The sequence below is a fragment of the Candoia aspera genome, chromosome 6, assembly GCF_035149785.1.
Source record: "Candoia aspera isolate rCanAsp1 chromosome 6, rCanAsp1.hap2, whole genome shotgun sequence".
NCBI classification, from domain to species: domain Eukaryota; kingdom Metazoa; phylum Chordata; class Lepidosauria; order Squamata; family Boidae; genus Candoia; species Candoia aspera.
The window spans coordinates 46282340-46304759 of NC_086158.1; the positions used below are offsets into that span (position 1 = coordinate 46282340).

At 46.2% G+C, this 22420-nt stretch overlaps 1 protein-coding gene across 3 annotated transcripts; it reads left to right on the forward strand.

The window, feature by feature from the left end:
* Positions 1 to 1393: 1393 nt before the first annotated feature.
* On the forward strand, positions 1394 to 21189 carry HPS1 (HPS1 biogenesis of lysosomal organelles complex 3 subunit 1). 3 transcript variants are annotated; one of them, XM_063306999.1, is made up of 18 exons: positions 2005 to 2443; positions 2972 to 3109; positions 5064 to 5206; positions 5906 to 6014; positions 8637 to 8797; positions 8998 to 9109; positions 9905 to 9997; positions 10249 to 10318; positions 10890 to 10954; positions 15696 to 15863; positions 15943 to 16122; positions 16390 to 16457; positions 17085 to 17210; positions 17571 to 17636; positions 18522 to 18666; positions 18805 to 18918; positions 19695 to 19777; positions 20246 to 21189. In XM_063306999.1, exons 1-18 carry the CDS (start codon positions 2327 to 2329, stop codon positions 20406 to 20408), a joined length of 2121 nt encoding a protein of 706 aa, XP_063163069.1. In that variant the 5' UTR covers positions 2005 to 2326; the 3' UTR covers positions 20409 to 21189. The 3 variants fall into 3 exon arrangements, with proteins under 3 accessions (XP_063163068.1, XP_063163067.1, XP_063163069.1); XM_063306998.1 differs by lacking the exons at positions 18805 to 18918; positions 19695 to 19777; positions 20246 to 21189 and adding an exon at positions 1394 to 1458 and having other exon boundaries at positions 2327 to 2443; positions 17571 to 18615; XM_063306997.1 differs by lacking the exons at positions 18805 to 18918; positions 19695 to 19777; positions 20246 to 21189 and adding an exon at positions 1758 to 1834 and having other exon boundaries at positions 2327 to 2443; positions 17571 to 18615.
* Positions 21190 to 22420: the final 1231 nt, after the last annotated feature.

Sequence of the window (22420 nt, forward strand, 5' to 3'; positions counted from 1 at the left end):
GTAGAGAGGATTCTATAGGTTAGAAGCAGTAACAGAGCAACTTTCTGATAAATGGGTGTTTATTGCCTCATCACAGCTACCATAGTTAGATATTCTAAGAATGGGCAAGGTCCTCTCATGGAAACTATTACACATGAGCACCCACAAAAAGCTTTCAAATGTGCCCACTGGACCAAACAGTTATCTAGGATTAGGAAAAAAAATGGTAAGGGGAAGAACTGTAGCTAGAGAGTCAGGATATGTGTACACACACACAGACACACACATGAGGTCTTTTTCAATTAAAGGAATCATCACAGCCATGTTAAATACTACACACTAGTTCTTGAGCCAGCAGAAAACTATACTAGGATAAACTTTACTTCCATACTGATGATTCCTAACGGTGTTCTCCTTTTTGCACTGTACATGGTACATTAAGGATAGGGATTGGACTACCCTGGCTTTTTATCCCTCCCTTCCCACTACACATCACCAGCCAGTGAGAAAGCATGCACCGATTACTCTTCCTATGGTGGATTGGGGCAGGAGGTTGGGAGGAGGAAATGTTGAGAGATGACTAGACCAACAAGTTTAGCTATGTGTCAAAATTCACTGTTTTTTGTGTGAGTGCATGGAAGCATGACTATCAGATGATGTATCTTTTGGAATAGCACTAAACTCATGTCCAAAAGAAACTCTTTCAAGTTTAGTGCTGTTCCAGAAGAGTATTAAACCCACTTTCAAAAACATCCTGAACACCAGCTGAGAGGTGCTGGGACAGTTGTGCCATAAAGCAGCAGACAGACAGCTCTCTCTAATTTCAACATGCAGCCTACCACCTCCCCCACCATCACCACTATTGGTCAGATGCTGATCATTCCTGATGGACAAAGGGGTACTGAACTCTCACTACCCAAAGCAGAATGCTCTGGGAGGCAGTGCCCAGGACCCAGAGCGGAGGAGGTGTGCCTCCATCAGCCTAAAGTGACCACACCTCCTAGAAATCACTTGACAGCACCTTGACCTAATGGTCAGTGAAGCTTGTCAGGTCGCATCCATAGCAAAACCTGAGTGGGAGAAGGGGAAAAACACTGCTTTGACATCAGTTCAGACCTAAGGCTGCCACAGGTACTGGCTGGGGAAGAGATGAAGTCCGCGACATCAGGTCACAGCCGAAAAAGGCCTTGCTGAGGAAGAGTCGCGAAGCCGCCAGATGCAAGGGAAGGCGGTTCTGCCCCGCCCTGGGGGCTGAACTTTTGCTTTCCTCTTAATGGAGCGGCTCCTCCCCAGAGAAAAGGCAGCAGCCGGTCACAGAATATTGTGCCCCCCTTCCTTTTCAGCCCTCTTCACCTCCGACAACCAACTTCCACCTCCTTCTCCGTCCCTCGCCAGCAGCTTGGCGAAGAGCCCCGCCTTATCTCCGCTCGAAAGCGGCGGGGCGCGATTCATTGAACGCGCCAAGCAGCCAACCGAGTGGTGAGGAAATAGGTCAGGCCGCGGCGCTTTCCTTCCTCTCCGCCATCTGCCTAGGAGGCTCACCACCGGTTTGATCCAAAGAAAATCGACCCCTAAACAACAACGCCCAAAGGGCGGCAACGGCGGGCGGGGGAGCTCCCGAGCCCCCTCTGTTTCAGGCGGAGCTGACTCCGCGGCTCGTACGTTTTCCCGGGGCAGAGTCACGCGCGCGCGCGGGCTTGGTTTGCACAAGTTCGTCCGGAGTCGACGAGAACCAATGTGGGACAGGGTCGCCCGGCGGTTCCTGCTGCTCAGCTTACAAATTTGAAAGACCCGGCAGCGCCACGTTCGCAGCCGCTCCCTACCTCGCTTGGAGGCGTGTCCCGGGACGGGAAAGGTAGGGCAATTCGGGGCAGCGGGCCCGTCTGTGGCCTGAAAAAAGTTCTCCTTCCGGGATATCGCCGTGACATCCTGGCGCTTAGCCCTGGTGTGTTCCCTGCGGGGAGCCTTGGTGGTACTTCTTTCTTTCCTTCCTTTCTCCTTCTGCCCACCGTAGGAACAAGTTCCATTTCGGTGTACCGAGCAGCGGAGAAGAGGGTCTTGGCTGCGTGCGCATCCTTCGCGACACAGTTACCGAGCTTCCTTCTTTCGAAAGGCCCCCTTCGAGCTCCATCAGCCGATATCCAACGTTATAGATGTTACTAATTTTGCCTACTGACCCGTGCTTAGTTCCTCAATAGTTACCATTTTGACTCTCCCTTTTGTTTGTTTATATTTCCTGCTAGATCCAAAGCTGATCTTTTTTCTTCCTTGTTTTCTGTCTCCTCATAAATGGGAACTGAATCTAGGTAACCACCTTGAAAGCCGTGCATTGATATTTCCTTTACAGATGAAGTGTGTCCTCATTTCCAGCGAGGGTGCTGAAGTCCTCTTCTACTGGGCGGATCCAGACTTTATGACAATCTTACACCAGCGTTTTCAGAGCCAGGATCAGAATGGTGATGAGGTAAGATCTACTGTAGCTCTTGCACAGTAGTATTAGAGCAGGTGTACTTAAGACAGTCTGCCAGCTTTTGCAGACCCCAGAGCCCCATGTGAATGCAGGGCCGCAACTAGGCTCTGTGTCACCCAGGGCAAACATGGATTCCGTGCCCATTTTGATGCCCCCCCAGCACGGTGCCAGGGGCACATGCCCCACTTGCCCCCCCTAGTTGCAGCCCTGTGTGAGTGGGTGGAGCCAAAAGTTTTAGGCCTGTTTCTGTATGGCTTGTAGTTCAGGGTATTAAAGAGTATAATGGGTCCTTTAAGCCTTGCCAAATCACTTAAGAAAGGGGTAGTGGCCCTGTACACTTTGATAAATGCTTCTTGGTCTGCTGGGCAAAGCCTAACATGGCCCTTGAGCTAAAGGAAGTTGCATGCTCCTGTTTTAGTGATTACATATAACTTCTTGGAAGGATATTGGGTTTCAGCTAGTCCAAGGTATGTGTGCTAATTGGAAGATAGGAATATTTGCTGGTTGTCCTTCTTTTCACAGATCCCTTCTGTGGAAGACAGCATCAACACGTTGTTTGCCCCCATGATCATCTCCTGTGCAACTATGCTAGAAAAGTTAGGAGACACATACACTTGCTTCTCTGCTGAAAATGGCAAACATCTCTATGTGCTGCATATGGTAATTACTCCTGCACTGCAAGCTGTTGATGAACTTCTAATAAGGAGGGGACAAATGTGTCCCTGGATGTGCCACTTGCTTTAGGACAGAAGTGAACTGTCCAGTTTCAAAGTAGTATTTTCCCTCTTTCCCCAAAAGAGTTTTGCTTCTGTCCAAAAAAGAATCTTCTCTACAACTTTCACTTTCTAAAAAGCCAAAAATAAGCCAATAAATAAGAATAAAATAGTATTAAACAACATCACTTAAAGCAGCAGTAAGCAAAGAGCACAGTGGCTTTCCCTGATCTATTGCTTTTAATGTGGGTTGCCTTTCAGTTCCCATAAACATTAGTTCACATAGCATTTGGCCACAATTATAGGAGTACTTTAGTCAGGAGATTAAGGATAGAAAGAGCACTGTTGGAAGATAAACATTTGACGAATTAGATTGCATTTTGCTTCCCTCCTCAAACTCAAAAAGGAGAGCCAACCAGATTTTTTCCACATGAAATAAGGAGCTTCTCAATCTACTATACCTTAGTTCTTCTGAGTCTGCAGGCAGGCAGGCAGGCAGGCAGATTTGTATCAGAGGAAATTGTAGTCCAGTTACCATGGTCTCAAGCCAGTTTGGACTTTATTGATAACTTAGCAGGTGCCATGGACCTCTAAATCACACATGTCCATACATACGCATATGTAGTTCCAAAAGGATGAATCATCCTTCAGATGGATTTGGACATGGTTCAGCTCCTTTTAGATCCAACCTTGTATGGAGAAGAGGACAGGGGTTTCCAAAAGGGATTCCTTGCCCTCCCTGCCGAGGCTAAGATGGCTAGAAGTTAATAGACATTGTTTATAGGACAAGTAAAGGGTCTGTATGGAGACACTTTAAATAACTTTATTCAAACATATTTGTGTGAAGCCTCCTTGAAGATCTGATTGGGGTGTTAATCTGCATCTAATTATGATGTAGATCTGTTGAATACATATGTTCTTAAAGCTGGCTGTCCAGGACTAGGTGACTCTAAGGCCCAGCAGAGATAGATTCCTGGGAAGACTAAGTGGAATGGAACTCCCAGTTGATCACAGTTGAGGATGTATAGTTTTTACATCCAATTATATCTGAGGATGTATAGTTGAAAAGCGTAAAGCAAAGCTCACATTTACAGGTAGTCCTCGCTTAACGATGGTCATTGTGACTGGCAACTCTGTTGCTGAGTGATGCGGTCGTAAAGCGCAACGTCATACAACTGCCAACTTACGACAGCAGTTGTGGCAGGTACAGTTGCCGTTGTAAGGCAAATCCTGCATGGTTACAGTGTCACATGATCACCATTTGTGACCTCCTGCTGGCTTCTCCATTGACTTTGCTTGTCAGAAGCCAGCAGTGAAGGTTGCAAATGATGGTCACATGACCGCAGGACACTGCAACCATTGTAATGGTGAGCCAGTTGCCAAGTGCCTGAATCGTGATCACATGACCATGGTGATGCTGCAATGGCTGCAACTACAAGGAATGGTCATAAGTCCCCTAGTTGAGCACCATCATAACTTTGAGCGGTTGCTGAACGAGGAATGCCTGTATTCTTTTCCTTATCTTCTGGTTTCAGTGTTTGAGTGGTGCATCCTCCTTTTTTTCCTGCAAAGAATAATTTATAAATGGCACTGTTTGGCAGCCACAACCAAATGCACCCCAGCAACAGTGTATTGTAAACTGGTCACTTCTTGATAAGTCTCAGATAATGTTCTCCAAGGTGGGATCAGTGGTTTTATCCAACATCAGTGAACTGCCTTTTGCTTCAAACCTGGTTTATTTAAAAAATTAAAATGTGCTTAGAGTTTTAGAGCAGTAAAGAGGACTTTTAAGTAATGTTAATTTTATGGTAAATAGTTCCAGTAGTATGTTGCTGTTTTTGTTTGTCTTGTAATTGTAACTGATGCAGTTCTGTAGGCATTGTGTTTTGCTTATTTTTCAGTTTGGTGAATGCCTGTACATTGCAGTGAATGGAGATGGCTGTGAGAGTGAGGATGACCTGCGCCGTCAGCTCTATGTGCTCAGAAGACTGACTGAGGCTCACTTTGGCCTAGTCACACTGGACAGCCACCTCTTCCACCGGGAGTGAGTGATTGGGTGAAGAGGGGAGTTTTGTTTTGTTAGGTTTCTCACTGTTGCCTTTCTTGGATGGAGCATCAGCCATGCTTTCCATATGTTGTTCTTCAGCTCTGCTAACATTAAGCTTCTTTTCTGTAATTGCACTAAGTGACATGAGGGCAGCTTCTTCTTTTTCATATTCCTCACACTTGGCGTTTAGACTTGAGTAAAAGTTGCAACCACGTGGTTGCATAAACAATTTCTACTTACTTAAGTTAGAAAGGCCATGTAGTAGTCCTGTCCACATTGCTGTAATACAACCATCTGACCAATGGGAGCTCTAGGCATTATAATTTTCAGGTACTCATGTTGGGAATACCAGCTTCATGAAAGTCAGTGTAATATATTCTGTCTCACACATTGCCCATGTGTTAGAAGTTGGTGATACGGTTCTGAGACAGAAGAGTTGGCGTTCCTTATAATATATAGGCAAGCACAGCAAAGCAGAAGCTATTGTGTGGCTTCTAGTTCTGATCAATAACTGTGTTGTGTTGCTTGATATATGTTGCTTGAAGACTGCAGTTAAGCATAATGACTGTGGAATGCAATGGCGTTTTCTACTTCAGGTGGAGAGGGGAATCAGTGGCAAAGTATGAAGGGGAGGATGGTGAAGGGGAAAATTGGCCCTGGCTGTACTTAGCTGATTGGCTGGTTCTTTTTTTGTAGACTTCGCCCAGTAGAATCTGAACAACGGGCTCACATCTGGGCGCTTTTTCAGAGCCTGCTGCAGACTTATAACCAGCTGCGTAAGGAAGACCAGAGCTTTGCTATAGAGGTAAAGTAGAGTAGGGTTGTTGAAATGCCTGTGAGATGCATCATTTCAAGAATGGAGGTAGCAAGCCAGAATGTGTGAGTGACCCCTGTAAGAAGTAAGCATAGCTTCAGGGTAAAGCAGCTACTGGCCATTATAGCTGGGGGTTATTGGAGCTGAAGACCAATATTCTTGGTCTTCCGTGGTTCACTATTCTGGCTCCTCCATGATTCACGGAGGAGCTGAGGGTTTTGAAGAGGGTTAAGAGACATCTAGAGCGCCACTGGAGGAAGACAAAGACCAAATCTGACCAAACACAAGCTAGAGCCACTATTAAGGCCTACCTTGTGGCAGTAAGAGGGACGAAACAGCAGTATTTCTCCGCTCTTATTGCATCCGCAGATTGCCGCCCAATGGCCCTGTTTAAGATCACAAGTACCCTTTTGGGGAAGGTGGGCCCAGTGACCCACCTACAGGGCTGTGCAGAAGAGTTTTTGGAGCATCTGCAGGATAAAATCACTCAGATCTGTTCCAAGTTGGACTCCACGCGTGAAGCAGGGTCTGAGGAGATGCCAAGGGAATGTTTTAGCCTTGTTATCTGGGAGCAGTTTGATCCTGTTGGACCCAAGGAAGTGGACAGGATCCTCCAGATTGTGAATGCCACCACCTTTCATTTAGATCCATGCCCCTCCTGGCTGGTGAAGGCAACTCCGGAGGTGACGTGTGGTTGGATCCAAGTGATGGTAAATATGTCCTTGAGTGAGGGGGTGTTCCCGGCTGCCTTTAAGAAGGCACTGGTGCACCCCCACCTCAAGAAGCCATCGCTGGACCCAACTGTGCTGGACAATTTTAGTCCAGTCTCCCACCTCCCCTTTTTAGGGAAAGTGGTTGAGAAGGTGGTGGCGTTGTAACTCCAGAGGTTTCTGGATGAAACGGATTATCTGGACCCCTTTCAGTCAGGTTTCAGGCCAGGATATGGGACAGAAACTGCATTGGTCGTACTTATGGATGATCTCTGGCAGGAGCGGGATGGAGGAAGTGCATCCATCCTTGCTCTCCTTGACCTCTCAGTGGCTTTCGATACCATCGACCATGGTATCCTTTTGGGACGGCTCAGGGAGTTGTGCGTGGGCGGCTTGGTTTTGCGCTGGTTCACCTCCTTCCTCCAGGGCCGATCCCAGGTGGTGGTGATAGGAGAGGAGAGATCTGACCCTCGACCACTCTATTGTGGGGTGCCGCAGGGTTCGGTTCTCTCTCCTCTCTTATTTAACATCTACATGAAACCACTGGGTGAGATCATCCGTCACCATGGGATGAGGTATCATTAGTATGCCGATGATACCCAATTATACATCTCCATCCCGGGTGAGGTAAGTGATGCAGTGACTGCCCTTTCTCAGTGCCTGGGGGCTGTGGGGGTCTGGATGGAGAACAATAGGCTTCAGCTGAACCTTGGTAAGACGGAGTGGCTGTGGATTGACGGCGCGTCGTCTTCCGGGAAATTGTCATATTTAGTTCTGTCATCTTTAGATGGGGTTGCACTGCCCCAGACAGACTCAGTGTGTAATCTAGGGGTTCTCCTGGACTCACAACTCCTGCTCGAAGAGCAGGTGGCAGTCGTGGCCAGGAGGGCCTTTGCGCAACTTCAGGTTGTGTGCCAGTTACACCCATTCCTGGAGGGAGAAGCCCTCTGAACAGTCACTCATGCCCTTGTCATCTCTCATATTGACTACTGCAATGCGCTCTACATGGGGCTACCCTTGAAGAGTATCCGGAAGCTTCAGCTGGTCCAGAATGCAGCCATGCGGGCCATTTTTGGTGTCCCTAGGTCGGCACATATAACACCTTTGCTGTGCGAGCTGCACTGGGTGCCAGTTTGCTTCCGGGTCCAATTCAAGGTGTTGATTATGACCTTTAAAGCCCTACATGGCATGGGGCCAGGTTACCTTAGGGCTCGTGTCATCCCCATTACATTGGCCTGCCCCACCCGATCATCCAGAGAAGGCATGTTACGGACCCCGTCCGTAAGAGAATTTCATCTGGCGGGGTCCAGGAAACGGGCCTTCTCTGCAGTTGCCCCCGCCTTTTGGAACATCTTGCCCCTGGAGGTGAGGCAGGCCCCTTTGCTCCTGACCTTCTGGAAGGCCCTGAAGACTTGGTTCTGCAGTTTTGCCTGGGGCAGCAAAGTGGCTAACCATTCTTGGGGGTGGCTCGCACCCTAGAGTCCCTCCCACCAGCTTGGAATTTTATACCCTCTTGGATTTTATATTTATTTATTGCATTTTATAATAATTGTAGTCTGTCTGGTTTTATGAGATTTTAACTTTTATGATGGTTGTTTGATTTTATTGTAAACTGCCCAGAGTCCCTCTTTTGGGGAAGATGGGTGGTAATTAAATTTGAATAATAAATAAATAATAATAAATAATAAATATGTTGAGAGGACACCAGAATGGGGGAGGGTGGTAGTGCTGAGGTTTTTGCACTGCTCATTAAATTGGGATGAAGGATTTATCCTAAATTTGTTTAGAGGAATAGAAATGTACTTTTTGTACTATGGAGGAACTGCCTGAAGGACTATGGGCCCCAAAGGTGGGAGCAGAGAGGTTTTTGAAATCTAAATGTGCCTCTGCCCATCTTTCTCAGGCTGTAGAGCGGCTGATCCACCCACAGCTGTGTGAACAGTGTATTGAGTTTTTGGAGCATCAAGTTGTACAGTACATCAATAGCAACACTGAGCGTGCTGGACATGAAGTAGTGCATGCCTTCCTGCTCATACACACCAAACTACTTGCCTTTTACTCCAGGTAAAACCCTAGTTCTCCACAGTCATCTTCCCCCTAATGCTGGTGCCACTCTTCCCAGCAAAACCTTTCAGTTTACAAAGTTGCTCCTCTGACACTTCCCACTCTCTGGGCCCCCAGTTTGCTTTCCTCTGTCCCTTTGGGAAGTCAGTATGTGGCTTCCCTAACTGTGACATTCTTTTTCTCTGTGGCACTTTATCCAGCCGTAATGCCAGCTCTCTGCGACCAGCTGACTTGCTCACTCTCCTCCTGATTGTGCAGGATCTATATCCCAGCACTTCTAAGGGCCAGCCTGTTCCTGAAGTGCTTGCCCAGGTAAAGAAATAACTATTTCATATAAGGGGAGTTATACTTGCACAAGAATCTCTCTGCCTATCTCCCTCTTCCCCTCCCTCTGTCTTGGAATCCCTTTGACAGCTGCTTTGGGATGGAACGTCTTCTGTGATAGGGATCTTGAGTTGTGAACTTTTATTCATTTAAATATTTATGTGCCAGATATATAGATATATTCCACCTTTCCTCCAGGAGCTCAAGGCAGCATACATAAGCACTCCCTTCTCCAGTTTTTCTCCTACAGTAAAAGGTATTAGGCTGCAAAATAGTGACTGACTAAAAGTCATCTAGTGAGCTTTTTTGGCTGAGAATGTACTTAAATCAGGCTGTCTTCAGTTCTAGTATCTTAATTACTAAACAATATTGGCTGTGTGAGATCTACAGATTCCCGAATGGTTGAGCCTCTTTCTTGAATGACATAGTTAGTGGTTAGACTGCTGAACTAGAATTCAGAAGACTAGTTCAAATCCTCATCAGTTGTAAACTTAATTGAGTGATCTTACTCCAATCATATATTCACTCAGCTTACCTAAAATGAAGAGTGAAAGGTGTAATCAATATATGTTATCCTAAGCTCTTTTAAAAGAAGAATGGGATAAACATGTCAACATTTCTGTTTACAGGGTCAGCTCCTGTAAATGCTTATTTTCCAGTGTTATTCTACTATTTTAATTTCCCACAGTGCTACAGTGATAACTTGGCATTGTGAGGAATTAAACGATGGAAAATAGCTGTTTATAGTGGGGCTTGGTGCTGATGCCAAACCTGTCTGTTCAGCCTGTAGAGGGAGAACTAAGTCTTCAGAGACCGCAAAGCAGTGAGAGTATTCCAGTGAACAGCCCCTTTCACCCCAGCACTTCTCAAGAACAGGTGAGTACAGGCTGGTCTTTCAGATGCCTAATGTGTCTTGGGATCTGGGCACTGGGTGTGGACTGGACTTCAAAAGTTTGAATAGATAGAAGACAAGAAAGCTGCTCTGAGGTTTGGGATGAGCTGTGTGGGGTCTATCCTTTGCCAGGACTGGTTAATCTCTGTTGCCCACTGTGAGAATTTCTTCTGGGCACATGGGAGGGAGCCATGTTGGGCTCTGGCTGAGTCAGTTCCCTTCCACCCTCCCTCAGATAGCAGATGATCTCTCTATGCCTGAAGAGTTCTTCACCCCCAAGGCTTCCCCTAGCCAACAGAGTACAGGTGAGTTTGGGGTCAGTTGTGGAGAACTTTGAGAAGAGATGTGGAAAATGAAAAGGGCATTCTGTTATGGATCTGAGGAGGACTCTTTCAGAAGAAGTGGTTTGCGCATTAATTGGCTATAGTAAATGGCAGCTGCTATTACCTTGCTTGCTCGCTTGCTTGCTTGAGAGGAACAGAGCTCTGCTACTATTGTGGCATTCAAAAAGCATCTGCTGCAGCCAAAAAACTTAAGGAAAAATGGGATAGATGCCTGGATGGGACAGTGATGGTCAAAATCTCTTGCGTTAGTTGCTGTCTCTTCAATGTCTTTCCCATTCTTGGGGGTAAGGATATCTTGGGTGCTTATAAAGATCTATCAATCAGTAGTTATTTTGCAGCTATTCCACCTTTCTCTTTAATGGATTTTTTGTGGAAAAAAAGAAAAGAAAACGTGAGAACACAGAGGCTCCAAGTGGAAGATGATCGTGTCTGGTCGCGCCAGTGAAGTTCTGTATTTGAGGCAGGGGCAAGTACATAAGAAGGCTCTGTTTGGAAGTGCTCTTAGTCTCTCTTCTTTTTCTGCTATCTGAAGGAAGTTCCTGGACTGAGGGTGTAGACTCACAGAGTGAGGGAGAGGTAAACTCTGCTGATTTCCTGGTAAGTGCTTGGATTAGGATTGGAAGCTTTATAATCAATCCCTATTTTGTGTACTTCGACCTTTTGGGGATATGCTGATTGTTTCCCATGCTTTTCTCTAGCCTATCCCTATCTCATCCAAATCAGAAATGACTTTAGGGTTCCCACCACCCACTCCCTCCACTTTCTGTGAGCAGAACCTCTAGCATAGGTTTGTGTTCATACGTTGTTCCCATATGAAGAACAGAATAAAATGAAAGTTCCCAAACTAAATAAAACTCCACAAAAGATAAAATGTAGCAACAAAGAAACGCACCAGTGGGAGTTGGAAAGAGGCAAGGGACTATTCTATAATGAATCGAAGGGCTCAAGATAGAAAAGGTAACGGTAGATTTTTTTACAGGAGCCTTCCCAGACTTGGTATTCCCCAGATGCATTAGGCTTTGTTGTTTATTCGTTTAGTCGCTTCCGACTCTTCGTGACTTCATGGACCAGCCCGCACCAGAGCTTCCTGTCGGTTGTCAACATCCCCAGCAACCCCAGGGACGAGTCTGTCACCTCTAGAATATCATCCATCCACCTTGCCCTTGGTCGGCCCCTCTTCCTTTTGCCCTCCACTCTCCCTAGCATCAGCATCTTCCCCAGGGTGTCCTGTCTTCTCATTATGTGGCCAAAGTATTTCAGTTTTGCCTTTAATATCATTCCCTCAAGTGAGCAGTCTGGCTTTATTTCCTGGAGGATGGACTGGTTTGACCTTCTTGCAGTCCAAGGCACTCTCAGATATAGCCAGTCCTCCTGGCTGGAGGATTTGGGGAGGTTTGTTCTGTGATACGATACATGCTTCCATTTTGCATAATATAGATGGGTAGTCTACCTGTCCTGTAATAGGCATCCTCTGACCCAGTTCTTTTGGTCCTGGAAGGATTGTTTAAGATTTGAACAAGTTATGCTCATCCTAATTAAAAAAAAACTCTGAACAAGTGTTCAGTTCATGCCTAGGCAACAGCAAGGACATGTGTATATCTGTGTGAGGGAGAAGTGTGGGAAGGTTAGCTTCCCAGAACTCACTCCTGCGTAATATCTGCCTCCCTGTGATCTGTTCCCCACATATTCCCTACTTGTTTCTTAAGGCTTCTGGGGGTGAGAGACGGGGAGAGAGCCAGAGAGTGGATGTGGTATGAGTGGATTCCTCCCTTCTTGATTGGGGTGCCCCCTGCCAGCTAGTAAGAGAGGCCGGTGGAGGGCCACAGTAGCGGTGGGGGTGTGGTGATGTCTGGGTGGCTTGCCACCACCCCACGGTTGCTTGAAGTATGAGTCTTGACGTACAGTTGGATGGAGGGACCCTTAGCTGGAGGGTCGGGGTGGGGAGGAGATGGAAGTTCCAGGGGGATTAGAGTAGGTCATTCCATTCAGGTGGTGACAGGTCAGGGGTGTTACGGTGGGGACCAGAGGGCGGGCCATTGTTGGGAAAGGCACCCCTGGTGTTTGGTACCGGTGGTGTGTTCCGGCCCTCTGTGCTCAAACCCAGGTCCTGGACAGCAGATCCATCAAGGCCCTGGGCTTCGGCTGCTGCTTCTTAATACCAGATCGGTCAACAACAAGGCCCCCCTCATACATGATCTGATCATTGAGGAGGGGGCAGACCTGGCATGTATTACCGAGACCTGGCTGGGCCCTGAAGGGGGGTGCCCCTTTTGGAAATGTGCCCGGTTGGGTTTATGGTATGGCATCAGCCAAGACCCCAGGGCAGGGGAGGAGGGGTGGCAGTTGTCATCCGGGAGTCTCTGGTGGCCTTTGGGCACTGCCCCAGAAGTGGCTGGTTGTGAGACCCTGTTCTTCAATTCGGGTTCCCGAGAACAGTTGGAAGTGTTGCTACTCTACCAGCCTCCCTGCTGTGTAGCAACCTCCCTACCTGAGCTGCTGGAGGCTGTCTTGGGGTTGGTGGAATTCCCCAGGCTTAGGGTTCTGGGGGACTTCAACCTGCCATCCCTGGGGCATGCCTCGGAGGCGGCTCGGGAGTTCATGGCCACCATAGCAGCCATGGGCCTGTCCCAGATTATTCGGGACCCAACTCGGGACAGTGGGATCACACCAGACTTGGTTTTCTTGTCGGAGCAATGGCAATGTGATCTGAGGGGAGAGTTACAGCTGTCCCCATTGTCATGGTCAGATCATGCCCCACTGGCCCTGAGATTCTCCTATGCTGTCCCCCTCCACAGGGAGGCAGGACCCATTTGATTGGTCTGCCCCTGGCGACTGGTGGACCCAACAGGGTTTCAGAGGGAGCAGAGGATCTGCTGCACGGTCCAGCAGAAGCCCTGGCTGCTGCCTGGAATAGGGAGGTGGCCGGGGCCTTGGACAGGATCGTGCCTGTGCGGCCTCTCTTGCCCCATTCTACCCGACACTCCCTGTGGTTTACAGAGGAGTTGAGGGTTTTGAAGAGGGTTAAGAGGCACACAGAGCGCTGCTGGAGGAAGACAAAGACTGAATCTGACCGAACACAAGCTAGAGCTGCTGTTAAGGCCTACCTTGTGGCAATAAGAGCGGTGAAACATCGATATTTCTCTGCTCTTATTGCATCTGCAGAATGCCTCCCGATGGCCCTGTTTAAGATCACCCAATCCCTTTTGGGGAAGGGGGGTTTAGAAACCCATTTACAGGGCTGGGTGGAGGAGTTTGCTGGGCATTTGGAGGATAAAATTGCTAAGATTCATTCTAAGTTGGATCAGGGGAGAGGCCTAGGGAGCGGACTTGCCCAGTTATCTGGGAGCGGTTTGATACTGTTGGGCCTGAGGAAGCGGACAGGGTTCTCGGTTCTGTAAATGCCACCACTTGCCAATTAGATCCATGTCCCTCCTGGCTGGTAAAAGCAGTTTGGGAGGTGATGTGTGGGTGGGTCCAGGCGATGGTGAATGCATCCTTGAAGGAGGGAGTGTTTCTGGCAGCCTTTAAAGAGACACTGATATGCCTCCTCCTCAAGAAACCATCACTGGACCCTACTATTCTGGACAATTTTCGTCCAGTCTCCCACCTTCCCTTTCTAGGGAAGGTGGTTGAGAAAGTGGTGGTATTGCAGCTCCAGAGGGTCCTGGATGAAACGGATTATCTGGACCCTTTTCAGTCAGGATTCAGGCCCGGATATGGGATGGAAACAGCCTTGGTCGCACTTATGGATGATCTCTGGCAGGAGTGGGATGGAGGCAGTGCTCTTCTTGACCTCAGCGGCTTTCAATATCATCGACCAATGTATCCTTTTGGGGCGGCTCAGGGAGTTGGGGTTGGGCAGCGTGGTCCTGCACTGGTTCACCCCCTTCCTCCAGGGCCAGTCCCAACTGGTGGTGATAGGGAGCGAGAGATCCGGCCTGCGGCCGCTCCTTTGTGGGTGCCACAAGGCTCAGGGCTCTCTCTCCTCCTTTTTAACATCTACATAAAACCGCTGGGTGAGATCATCTGTTGCCACGGGATGAGGTATCATCAGTACACTGATGATACTCAACTATACATCTCCATCCCGGGTGACGTAAGTGAGGCTGTGGCCACCCTCTCTTGGTGCCTGAAGGCTGTGGGGGTCTGGATGGGGAACAACAGGCTTCAGCTGAACCCTGGCAAGACGGAGTGGCTGTGGGTTAGGGGCTCCCAGGTATCTGAGAGCATACCATCTTTGGTTCTGGATGGGGTTGCACTGCCCCAGACAGACCCGGCGCAGAACCTGCGGGTTCTCGTGGACTCATGGCTCCTGCTTGAAGAGCAGGTTGCAGCCATGGCCAGGGGAGCCTTTGCACAACTTCATGTTATGCACCAGTTACGCCCTTTCCTGGATCAAGATGCCCTCCGGACAGTCACTCATGCCCTGGTCATCTCCCACATAGACTATTGCAATGCGCTCTACATGGGGCTACCCTTGAAGAGTATCTGGAAGCTGCAGCTGGTCCAGAATGCAGCCACGCGGGCAGTCTTGGGAGCCTCAAGGAGGGCACATATAACTCCTTTGCTGTGTGAGCTGCATTGGGTGCCAGTCTTGCTTCCAGGTCCAATTCAAGGTGTTGGTTATCACCTTTAAAGCCCTACATGGCATGGGACCAGGTTACCTGAGGAACCGCCTCACCCCCATCACATCGACCCGTCCGACCTGGTCAGGCAGAGAGGACATGCTATGGACCCTGTCCATGAGGTATTGCCAATTGACAGGGTCCAGGAGGAGGGCCTTCTTTGCTGTGGCACCTGCCCTGTGGAACACCTTACCCCCAGAGGTAAGACAGGCCCCAACTCTACTGGCCTTCCGGAAGGGGGTGAAAACATGGCTATGCCACCTCGTTTGGGATGGGAGGGGGATAGCCACTCATGGGGGTGGCTAGTACTGTGATCGTGCCAAGTACAAACCCTATTGCCATGTTAAATTTTACATTTTATATGTCGTATTTTTATATTTGTATTGGTGTTTAGGTATATTTATATTGTATTGATTTTATATTAGATTGTTTTTACTGACTGCTACTTATTATCTGTAAGCTGCCCAAAGTCATGTACGAGATGGGTGGCAGAGAAATTTGATAAATAAATAAAAAATAAAATAGTAGCTCAGTAGTTGGAGCTATTGCTTTACTTTGCCATCACAAATGTTCTAGTATAAAGGAACAAGGGATTACGTGGGCACATTCTTAAATCATAGTGAAACAGAAGGTCTTGGGACATTTATCTGAGCATGTTCTACAGTTCACTTTATTCTAATTCCATGACACCTGCACATTTTCTTCCATCCTAGGTGGCTGAGGATTTGCTGCATAGTTTAATACCCCCAGCCCCAGAAGCTACAAATCCACGGAGAATATTTCTGGATGCCAACTTGAAAGAAGGCTACTGTCCCATGATGCCCCACACAATGCACTGCCTTTCACTCTGGCCAGGCATCTTGCTCGTGCTCCTCACTAAGGTGAACAGGGTCCACTGACACTCATTTGATATCCACCCAGACTGGCTGCTGCTGAATATCCACCCTCTCTGCCTTCTAGAGCCCCAGTTCCCAGGCGGCCCTTTCTCTCTACCAACTGCTGGATGGGCTCCTGATGATGGAGAAGAAATTGAAAGAGGGTCAGGAGACCCGGCAACCTCTGCGTTCTCAGCCATTATTTTTGGAGCTTCGACATCGAATGGACAAATTTGTCAAGAAGCTGGGTGGGCAAGAGTCACAGGTGAAAATTAAGTTCGTCTACACAGAAAATCAGTGAGGGTGGTGGATGCTTTTGCTCAGTATGAGGAGAGCTGGGGTAATATCCTGACAAATAAAATCCAGCCCTTCAGGAGTGCTAATGGGATAGAATTGAGTAGACCTTTGCTGTGGCTGAGTTTCTACTTGCACTGTAGGAGTGATAATGAGACCTCCTAGATGAGAAAGGAACTGAAGAAAAAACTAAACCTTGTGTCATCTGGAGTGCAACTTGTTTCTGTATGTCTCTCAGTTGCAGAATATCTGGCAGGATTTAAAGAACAAAGTTTCCTCTCGAAGTGAGCCTGGAAGTTCCTTGGAGTGAGTATTAGTAGGAATTATCACATCTACTGATCAATATGCACAAGTAAATTTGTCCATTCAAGCAGAATACCTCTATGGGATTGTTTAAATTTTGCACCTATGAACATTGAGAATAGACGCCTTATTTAGAAAAATTAAGAAAGAAGAAACAAAAATGTTCAAAATAACAGCAAGGATTTAGAACTAAAATGTAGACAATAGAACAAGCAGCGGTGGGCAACTTGTGGCTCTCAGAGCTCCATCTGATTACGGCTGCTAAAAACTGAAGGCATAGAAGACCATTTCCAGTTTTTTGGAGGTGGGGAGATGAAAACTAGTATGAACCTTAAAACAGGCATACTATAGTTTAAACAAAACAAGGAATAGTCCCCGCAAGGTCCCCCTAAAATTTAAGAGGCAAATCCTTCAGCCAATACTTTTGTGCAGCAAAGAAAATATATAGAAAACATACTCAAATATTAGGAAGAGGAAAGGAAAAGAGTTCCATCTGGATAATCAGCTTTCCTGTATTGCTGATATGCTCTTTATAAAAAGTAATAGTTGAAAAAAATGCAAGCCCAAATCAGGAATGCCACTTAGAGTGAGAGATGTCCTAGAAGTGTATTGATCTTTATGTTGGTTCAGACTTTTGCAGGCTTTTTGCAATGTCCGGCGGCAGCTCTGTGCTGTATATCGGCTCCTCTTCCTTGGATCCTCAGGGGCCCAAGGCCTACCCCAGAACTTGCTGGACCGGGTGCAGCAATTAACACAGTGAGTGAGAAGGAGCAGAAAGGTGAAATCACAGCTGAGAGTCTGGTGGGTTACAGGATCTGTAGGCTTCTCTCGGACTGTGTGTGTCTTCCAAACTCTGCTTATTCCATGCAGTCCAGCTGGTGTATCTCTACTGCTGGACAACTCTCTGACCCTCTGCTCAGTATCATCTTTTCTCCAAATGCCAACACTCAGTTTTCTTCCACTGTAAGAACAAGGGAGTGGTGAATTGAAGGCACCCGCTGCCCTTTCTTCTTTTTGCCCAGGGCAGGTTTGCCAAATAAACATTGTTGCTCATGACTTGCATGCATAACAACCGTAGTCCTTTGTTTAATTTTTTTCTCCAACTTGTATTGTCAGGGACAAGCTCCAAGACTGGAAAGACTTCTTATTGGTGAAGAGCAAGCGTAATGTCACCATGGTGTCATATCCTTTGATGTTCAGCATTTCCTCCCCACCTTTCCATTTTGGTTGGGGATGCTGGAAGTCCTGTGGGGAATTAGAGAGGCTCTGGTGAAGGGAGAGGGAAGCACGGGGCAAAACACTGTTCTGATACAACTACTGAAGCGACCTTGGCAGAGAAAGAATTTCTTGGGGAAAACAGCCTTTTTTTTTTAATAAGACTTCTATTAAGTTTGAAACAAAGATAAAAACTACAAAAAAGGAAAAAAACTACAAAAAGGAAAAAAATTAAAAGTGTGAAACACAAGAAAAAAGAATTTTGAAGATTACATAAAGAGGTGACTTCCAACTATTAACAACAATGTGCTAATGGAAGGATTTATAGAAATAGTGTGGTCTTGGTTTGATATAGAGTAACGGATTGATTATGGAAATTGCTATATATTCTTGCTGTTGGAAGTTGGGGAAAACAGCCTTGAAGACAAGAATTTCACTGTTTTCTTTTCCATCTTCACATGCACGAAGCCCATTTTAGTGCTTCCCTTGCTTATAGGCATGAGGCAGAACTGGAGTAGAAGACACTGTATTTGGCTGTTTCCTGAATTTCTCAGATGTTTGGAACAGAGCCATAAAAAACATTATGCTGTTGAAGGATAACAGAAAAACAGCAAGAAAGTACCCATACTTCTAGACAAACATTAAACTCTAAAGAAATTAAACGATAGTTCTGTTACTCATTTAGTTTTGTGTTTTAAAAAATAGGGATTGGACTCTTGACTCCAAAAGTTCTATGAAGTGTCTAAAGATTGTTGTACAGAGTGAAAGTTTAGGGCTACTGTTTGAACTGGTCATGGCCAAAATGGAAAAGATGCCTGTCTTTAACCAAGTTCTTAACTTGCTTTCGTTCACATACTTGGAAAATTTCCCAGGACTTGTACATTTCATCTATGTGGATCGCACAGTGGGACAGATGGTGGCTCCATCTCTTGGCACATCAGAGGAATCTACTTCAGAGTTAGGCAAAGGACCTCTGCTTGACTTTATTAAGAAGAAGGTAATGATAGGTGATTGACAAGTATGTGTATAAATAACCTCAGTGGGAGATGATGTTTTTGGGTACAGGAATTGAGTTTGAGGTTTGAGCTGGCTTTAAGGCAACTTTTCCATTTCTTTCTCTACCTTTGGACCACAGGTATGGTCACTGGTGGCTTTGGCTCGAAGCTACTTGCAGAAGGGCTACACTACACTGATGGTCCGGGATGGAGACTACTATTGCACCTACTTCCTCTGGTTTGAGAATGAGCTGGTAATTGTGGAGGAACCTGTTGCTGAGAGGAAAAGGGCAGGGGCAGGATGCTATTTCATAACTTTATACATAAAAGAGGTTGATACAGAATCTGAAGACCTTCCTTTCAGAGTGTGATGCAAATGATGTACAGAGATTTGTTTTTATATGTACCCAAATTGAGTTCACAATCCTTCCCCATTAAATCCATAACTAGCTACTCCTAGTTTCTTTACTTAATTGGTATAATTTATGGCCAGGGAGAGTCTCTCTTTCTGCAGCTGCTGCTTAAACAACTGGGAATCAGAAACCCTTCCTGATCTATTGCGGATCTTCCAGATACCTACCAGTAGAGCCAGATTTACTCATCTTTGATGAGGTAGCATCCTTTCCCAACCTGATATTTTTAACATGTGTGGGAATTCAACTCCCAAAATTCCCACCCAGCATCTAGAAGACAACCAGACTATGGAGAATAATGTGATATAGAATGTTGGCTCAGGATATATAAAAAAAACTGGATTGAGGTGGCCATGCAGCTTACTCTCCCAGAACTGGTCCTACTTTCCCAGTCTGCTTCACAAAGTTAATGCGAGGCTAAACTGTTGCTTTGGGGATGAACAACTAATGTGGCACATAAATACTGATGACAGGAAGATAGTACAGGCTGATGACTTTAGTCCAGTCTTTCTGGAGAGCACTAGGATGGGTTAGCCATGAGCTAAGAATGCATGCATCTGCTCCAGTTCCAAAAAGCGTTTTTCTGACCATTTCTTTCTGCTCCTGTTTCCATGCAGGGATACAAGCTGGAGGTTATGGAAGTGCCAGTGCTTTCTGATGATTCAGTTCCCATTGGGACACTGGCAGGTGATTATTACAGGTGAGCAAGGTTTCTAGCTCCATAGATAACTGGTGGATGCAGAAGGGATTTTGGATTGATTCAAGCTCTGTGATTATATGAAAAGGACAGTGCTTACAGCTTAATCAACTGCCTCTTCCTCCTGGCATCAGTATAACTCACAACTTTGGAGAGTGTGGCCTCCAATGTCAGGTCTAATCCTATACTGTAGTTACCCTTGTGTGATGTGAAGTTGAAGGTGTTATAACCATCTAAATTCTGGAACTTTAGCTTTTGTTTTGCCAAGGGACACACAACATTGGGAGGAACCTTTAAATTGCATAAAATTGTATGGCTACACATTAAGTTTTTGCAAGCCTGTTGATAGTTGAAGTGCAATGCTTTTGTCTTCTGCTGGCTAGACTAGTGAGACTTTGTAGAACTTTTTGATTTCTCTCTTTCACCACCACCCACTTTTACCCATTTTCTGACTCCCTGTTTCTCTCACAGGAAATTGCTCCGTTACTTTGGCAGGAAACATGCCAATGAAGTGGTGAAGTGCTATGAACTGTTGACCATCCATCTGGGCATCATGCCAAATGAACTTGTGATCCAGCAGGCACGCAGCTTGGCCCAGCAACTCTGGGAGCCAACACGCATCCCCTTGCTTTAGGGACCTTGACTGGTGCTTGGTGTAATTTGGCTGTTTACTTCTTTCTGGACAACATGGCATCTCAGGTCCCTGCTGATTTTACCTCAGTGGGACAGGTCTAGCTTGGACAGTATTTTTACCTGACCTGCATTGGATTTTCAGAGCTAGGAGGTCAACTTGTTCATTCGTCTTCCCTCACAACATCGAAAAGTTCCATCCCAAAACTTGTCGTGGATACCAAAAGCGATTCCTGTCAGGGCATAGCTACTGACATAGCATTGGCCCTTGGTGTGAGATTGGATTGGAGAACTTGTGATACAGGACTTCCTTTCTTGTAACTGTGCATCAGAACTTTGACTCAGAAGCCCATTGGGCACAGCTTATAAATGTACGTGTTAAGTGCAGTGCCTAGTTTTGTTAGGCACTTCATTATCATTAAATATTTATCCTAAACATAAGAAATATAATATACAATAATTTAGAGCAGAAAAGGTAACCTTTTTAGGCTTCTTACAAAATATGGAACAGTGTTTCTCAGCCCTGGAAACTTTAAGATGTATGGACTTTGACTCCCAGAATTCCCCAGCCAGCATGCTGGCTGGGGAATTCTGGGAATTGAAGTCCACACATTTTAAAGTTGCTAAGGTTGAGAAATACTGATACAGAAGGTAAACTAAGAGAGTGCCTTCCACCACCCTGTCAAGATCCCAGGTCTCACTCTCTTATCACTCCAATTTACTTCCTTCTTTTTAAAATCTTCTTTGTAAGAGTATACCCAGCCAATGAAAGTCCTAGACTGCAACCATCCTGTTTTTAAACATTTTTTTAGGAATGCCTATGGGGCATATACAGCCCTGGATTAATTATTAAGCAAAATAAGCACATGCTCGGCACCACAGGGTTTTTCCCTCTAGCTTTCATGCCCTTAACTCTTTCACTGCCCCACTCAACTTCAGTCATTTTTATTTTTGCAATTGTCCTTACCTGCCATGTTCAACTTTAATCTGCATTGTTAAAAAATGTTTTCTTTGGTATAGTGAGTGACTAATGTTTAAAAGTTTGAGCTTAATGCCTTGTCAGTTAATCAATGGAAGGGCTGTGTCATGAGTAAGGATGGCGAGCAGGGGGCTCCCATCCAGACTGTTAAGCGCATGCGTAGCACTGAGGAATTAGGTAGCCATTCAAAGAGACACAGATCGGGACCGCCTTAACCTTTGGGGTTTATATGGCTGGGTTTTTCCCACGCTTCTTCAGTTTGTTAGGATTCCTGTTATGTACAAGCAATAAAACATTAGAGACCAGTTCCTTGTCTCAGCGTGTTTCCTGGCAGTTAGGACATCAATCCTAACAAACTCCTACTCCCATCGAAAGAGGGAGGAACAAGAAATTAAGGAGAGACATTTGGAAATGTCTTCAGAAAACCAAGAAATGTGGCTCGCCATCCTTACTCATGACAGGCTGTGGGGCATCAGTTGGCCTTAATCTAGCCCTGAACACACAGAAGATCCAGAGGCTTTTTTTTAATGGTTTTTTTCTGGAGGCTTGTGTTGTTTTTTGTTTTTATCTTGTTTTGCAGCTTGCCAGATTTATTTATTTTATTTCTTAAAATATAATTTCAAAACGGGTGGGCAGGGAGCTTTTCAGGTGCTAAGGAATACGCCCACAAGCACCAAATTCTCTCTCCGTGGTTTACAAATGTTTGCAAAACTTGCATGCAAAAGAGACACAAGCACGATAAAAATTATGTCCAGAGAAAAAGAGCTGAGGATTATCAACCTTAACAGTTTATACCATATCAAGCTTCAATATTCTAATTGTCCAATAAAGATTGAAGCAAATTGGCGAAGCTGGCTGTGTTTTTGGCTCAAACAATCCTGCAGTCTCTATTGTACTACTGTTTAAGTACAGACCGGTGATACGAAGCCAGTTGTGGAGGGCAGAAATATCCAGAAATTTCATTTGTTGGCCAGGGGATTATCAGAGTTGAAGTCCAACCCATCTGTTGCATACTAACCTGATGATGGCTGAACTAA

Excerpts from the sequence above, each read along its gene's own strand:
- HPS1 (XM_063306999.1), top strand. The coding sequence starts at position 2,327 with ATGAAGTGTGTCCTCATTTCCAGCGAGGGTGCTGAAGTCCTCTTCTAC. Across the intron at positions 2,444-2,971 it reads AGGATCAGAATGGTGATGAG|ATCCCTTCTGTGGAAGACAG; the intron begins GTAAGATCTACT and ends TTCTTTTCACAG. Across the intron at positions 16,123-16,389 it reads TGGGTGGGCAAGAGTCACAG|TTGCAGAATATCTGGCAGGA; the intron begins GTGAAAATTAAG and ends TATGTCTCTCAG.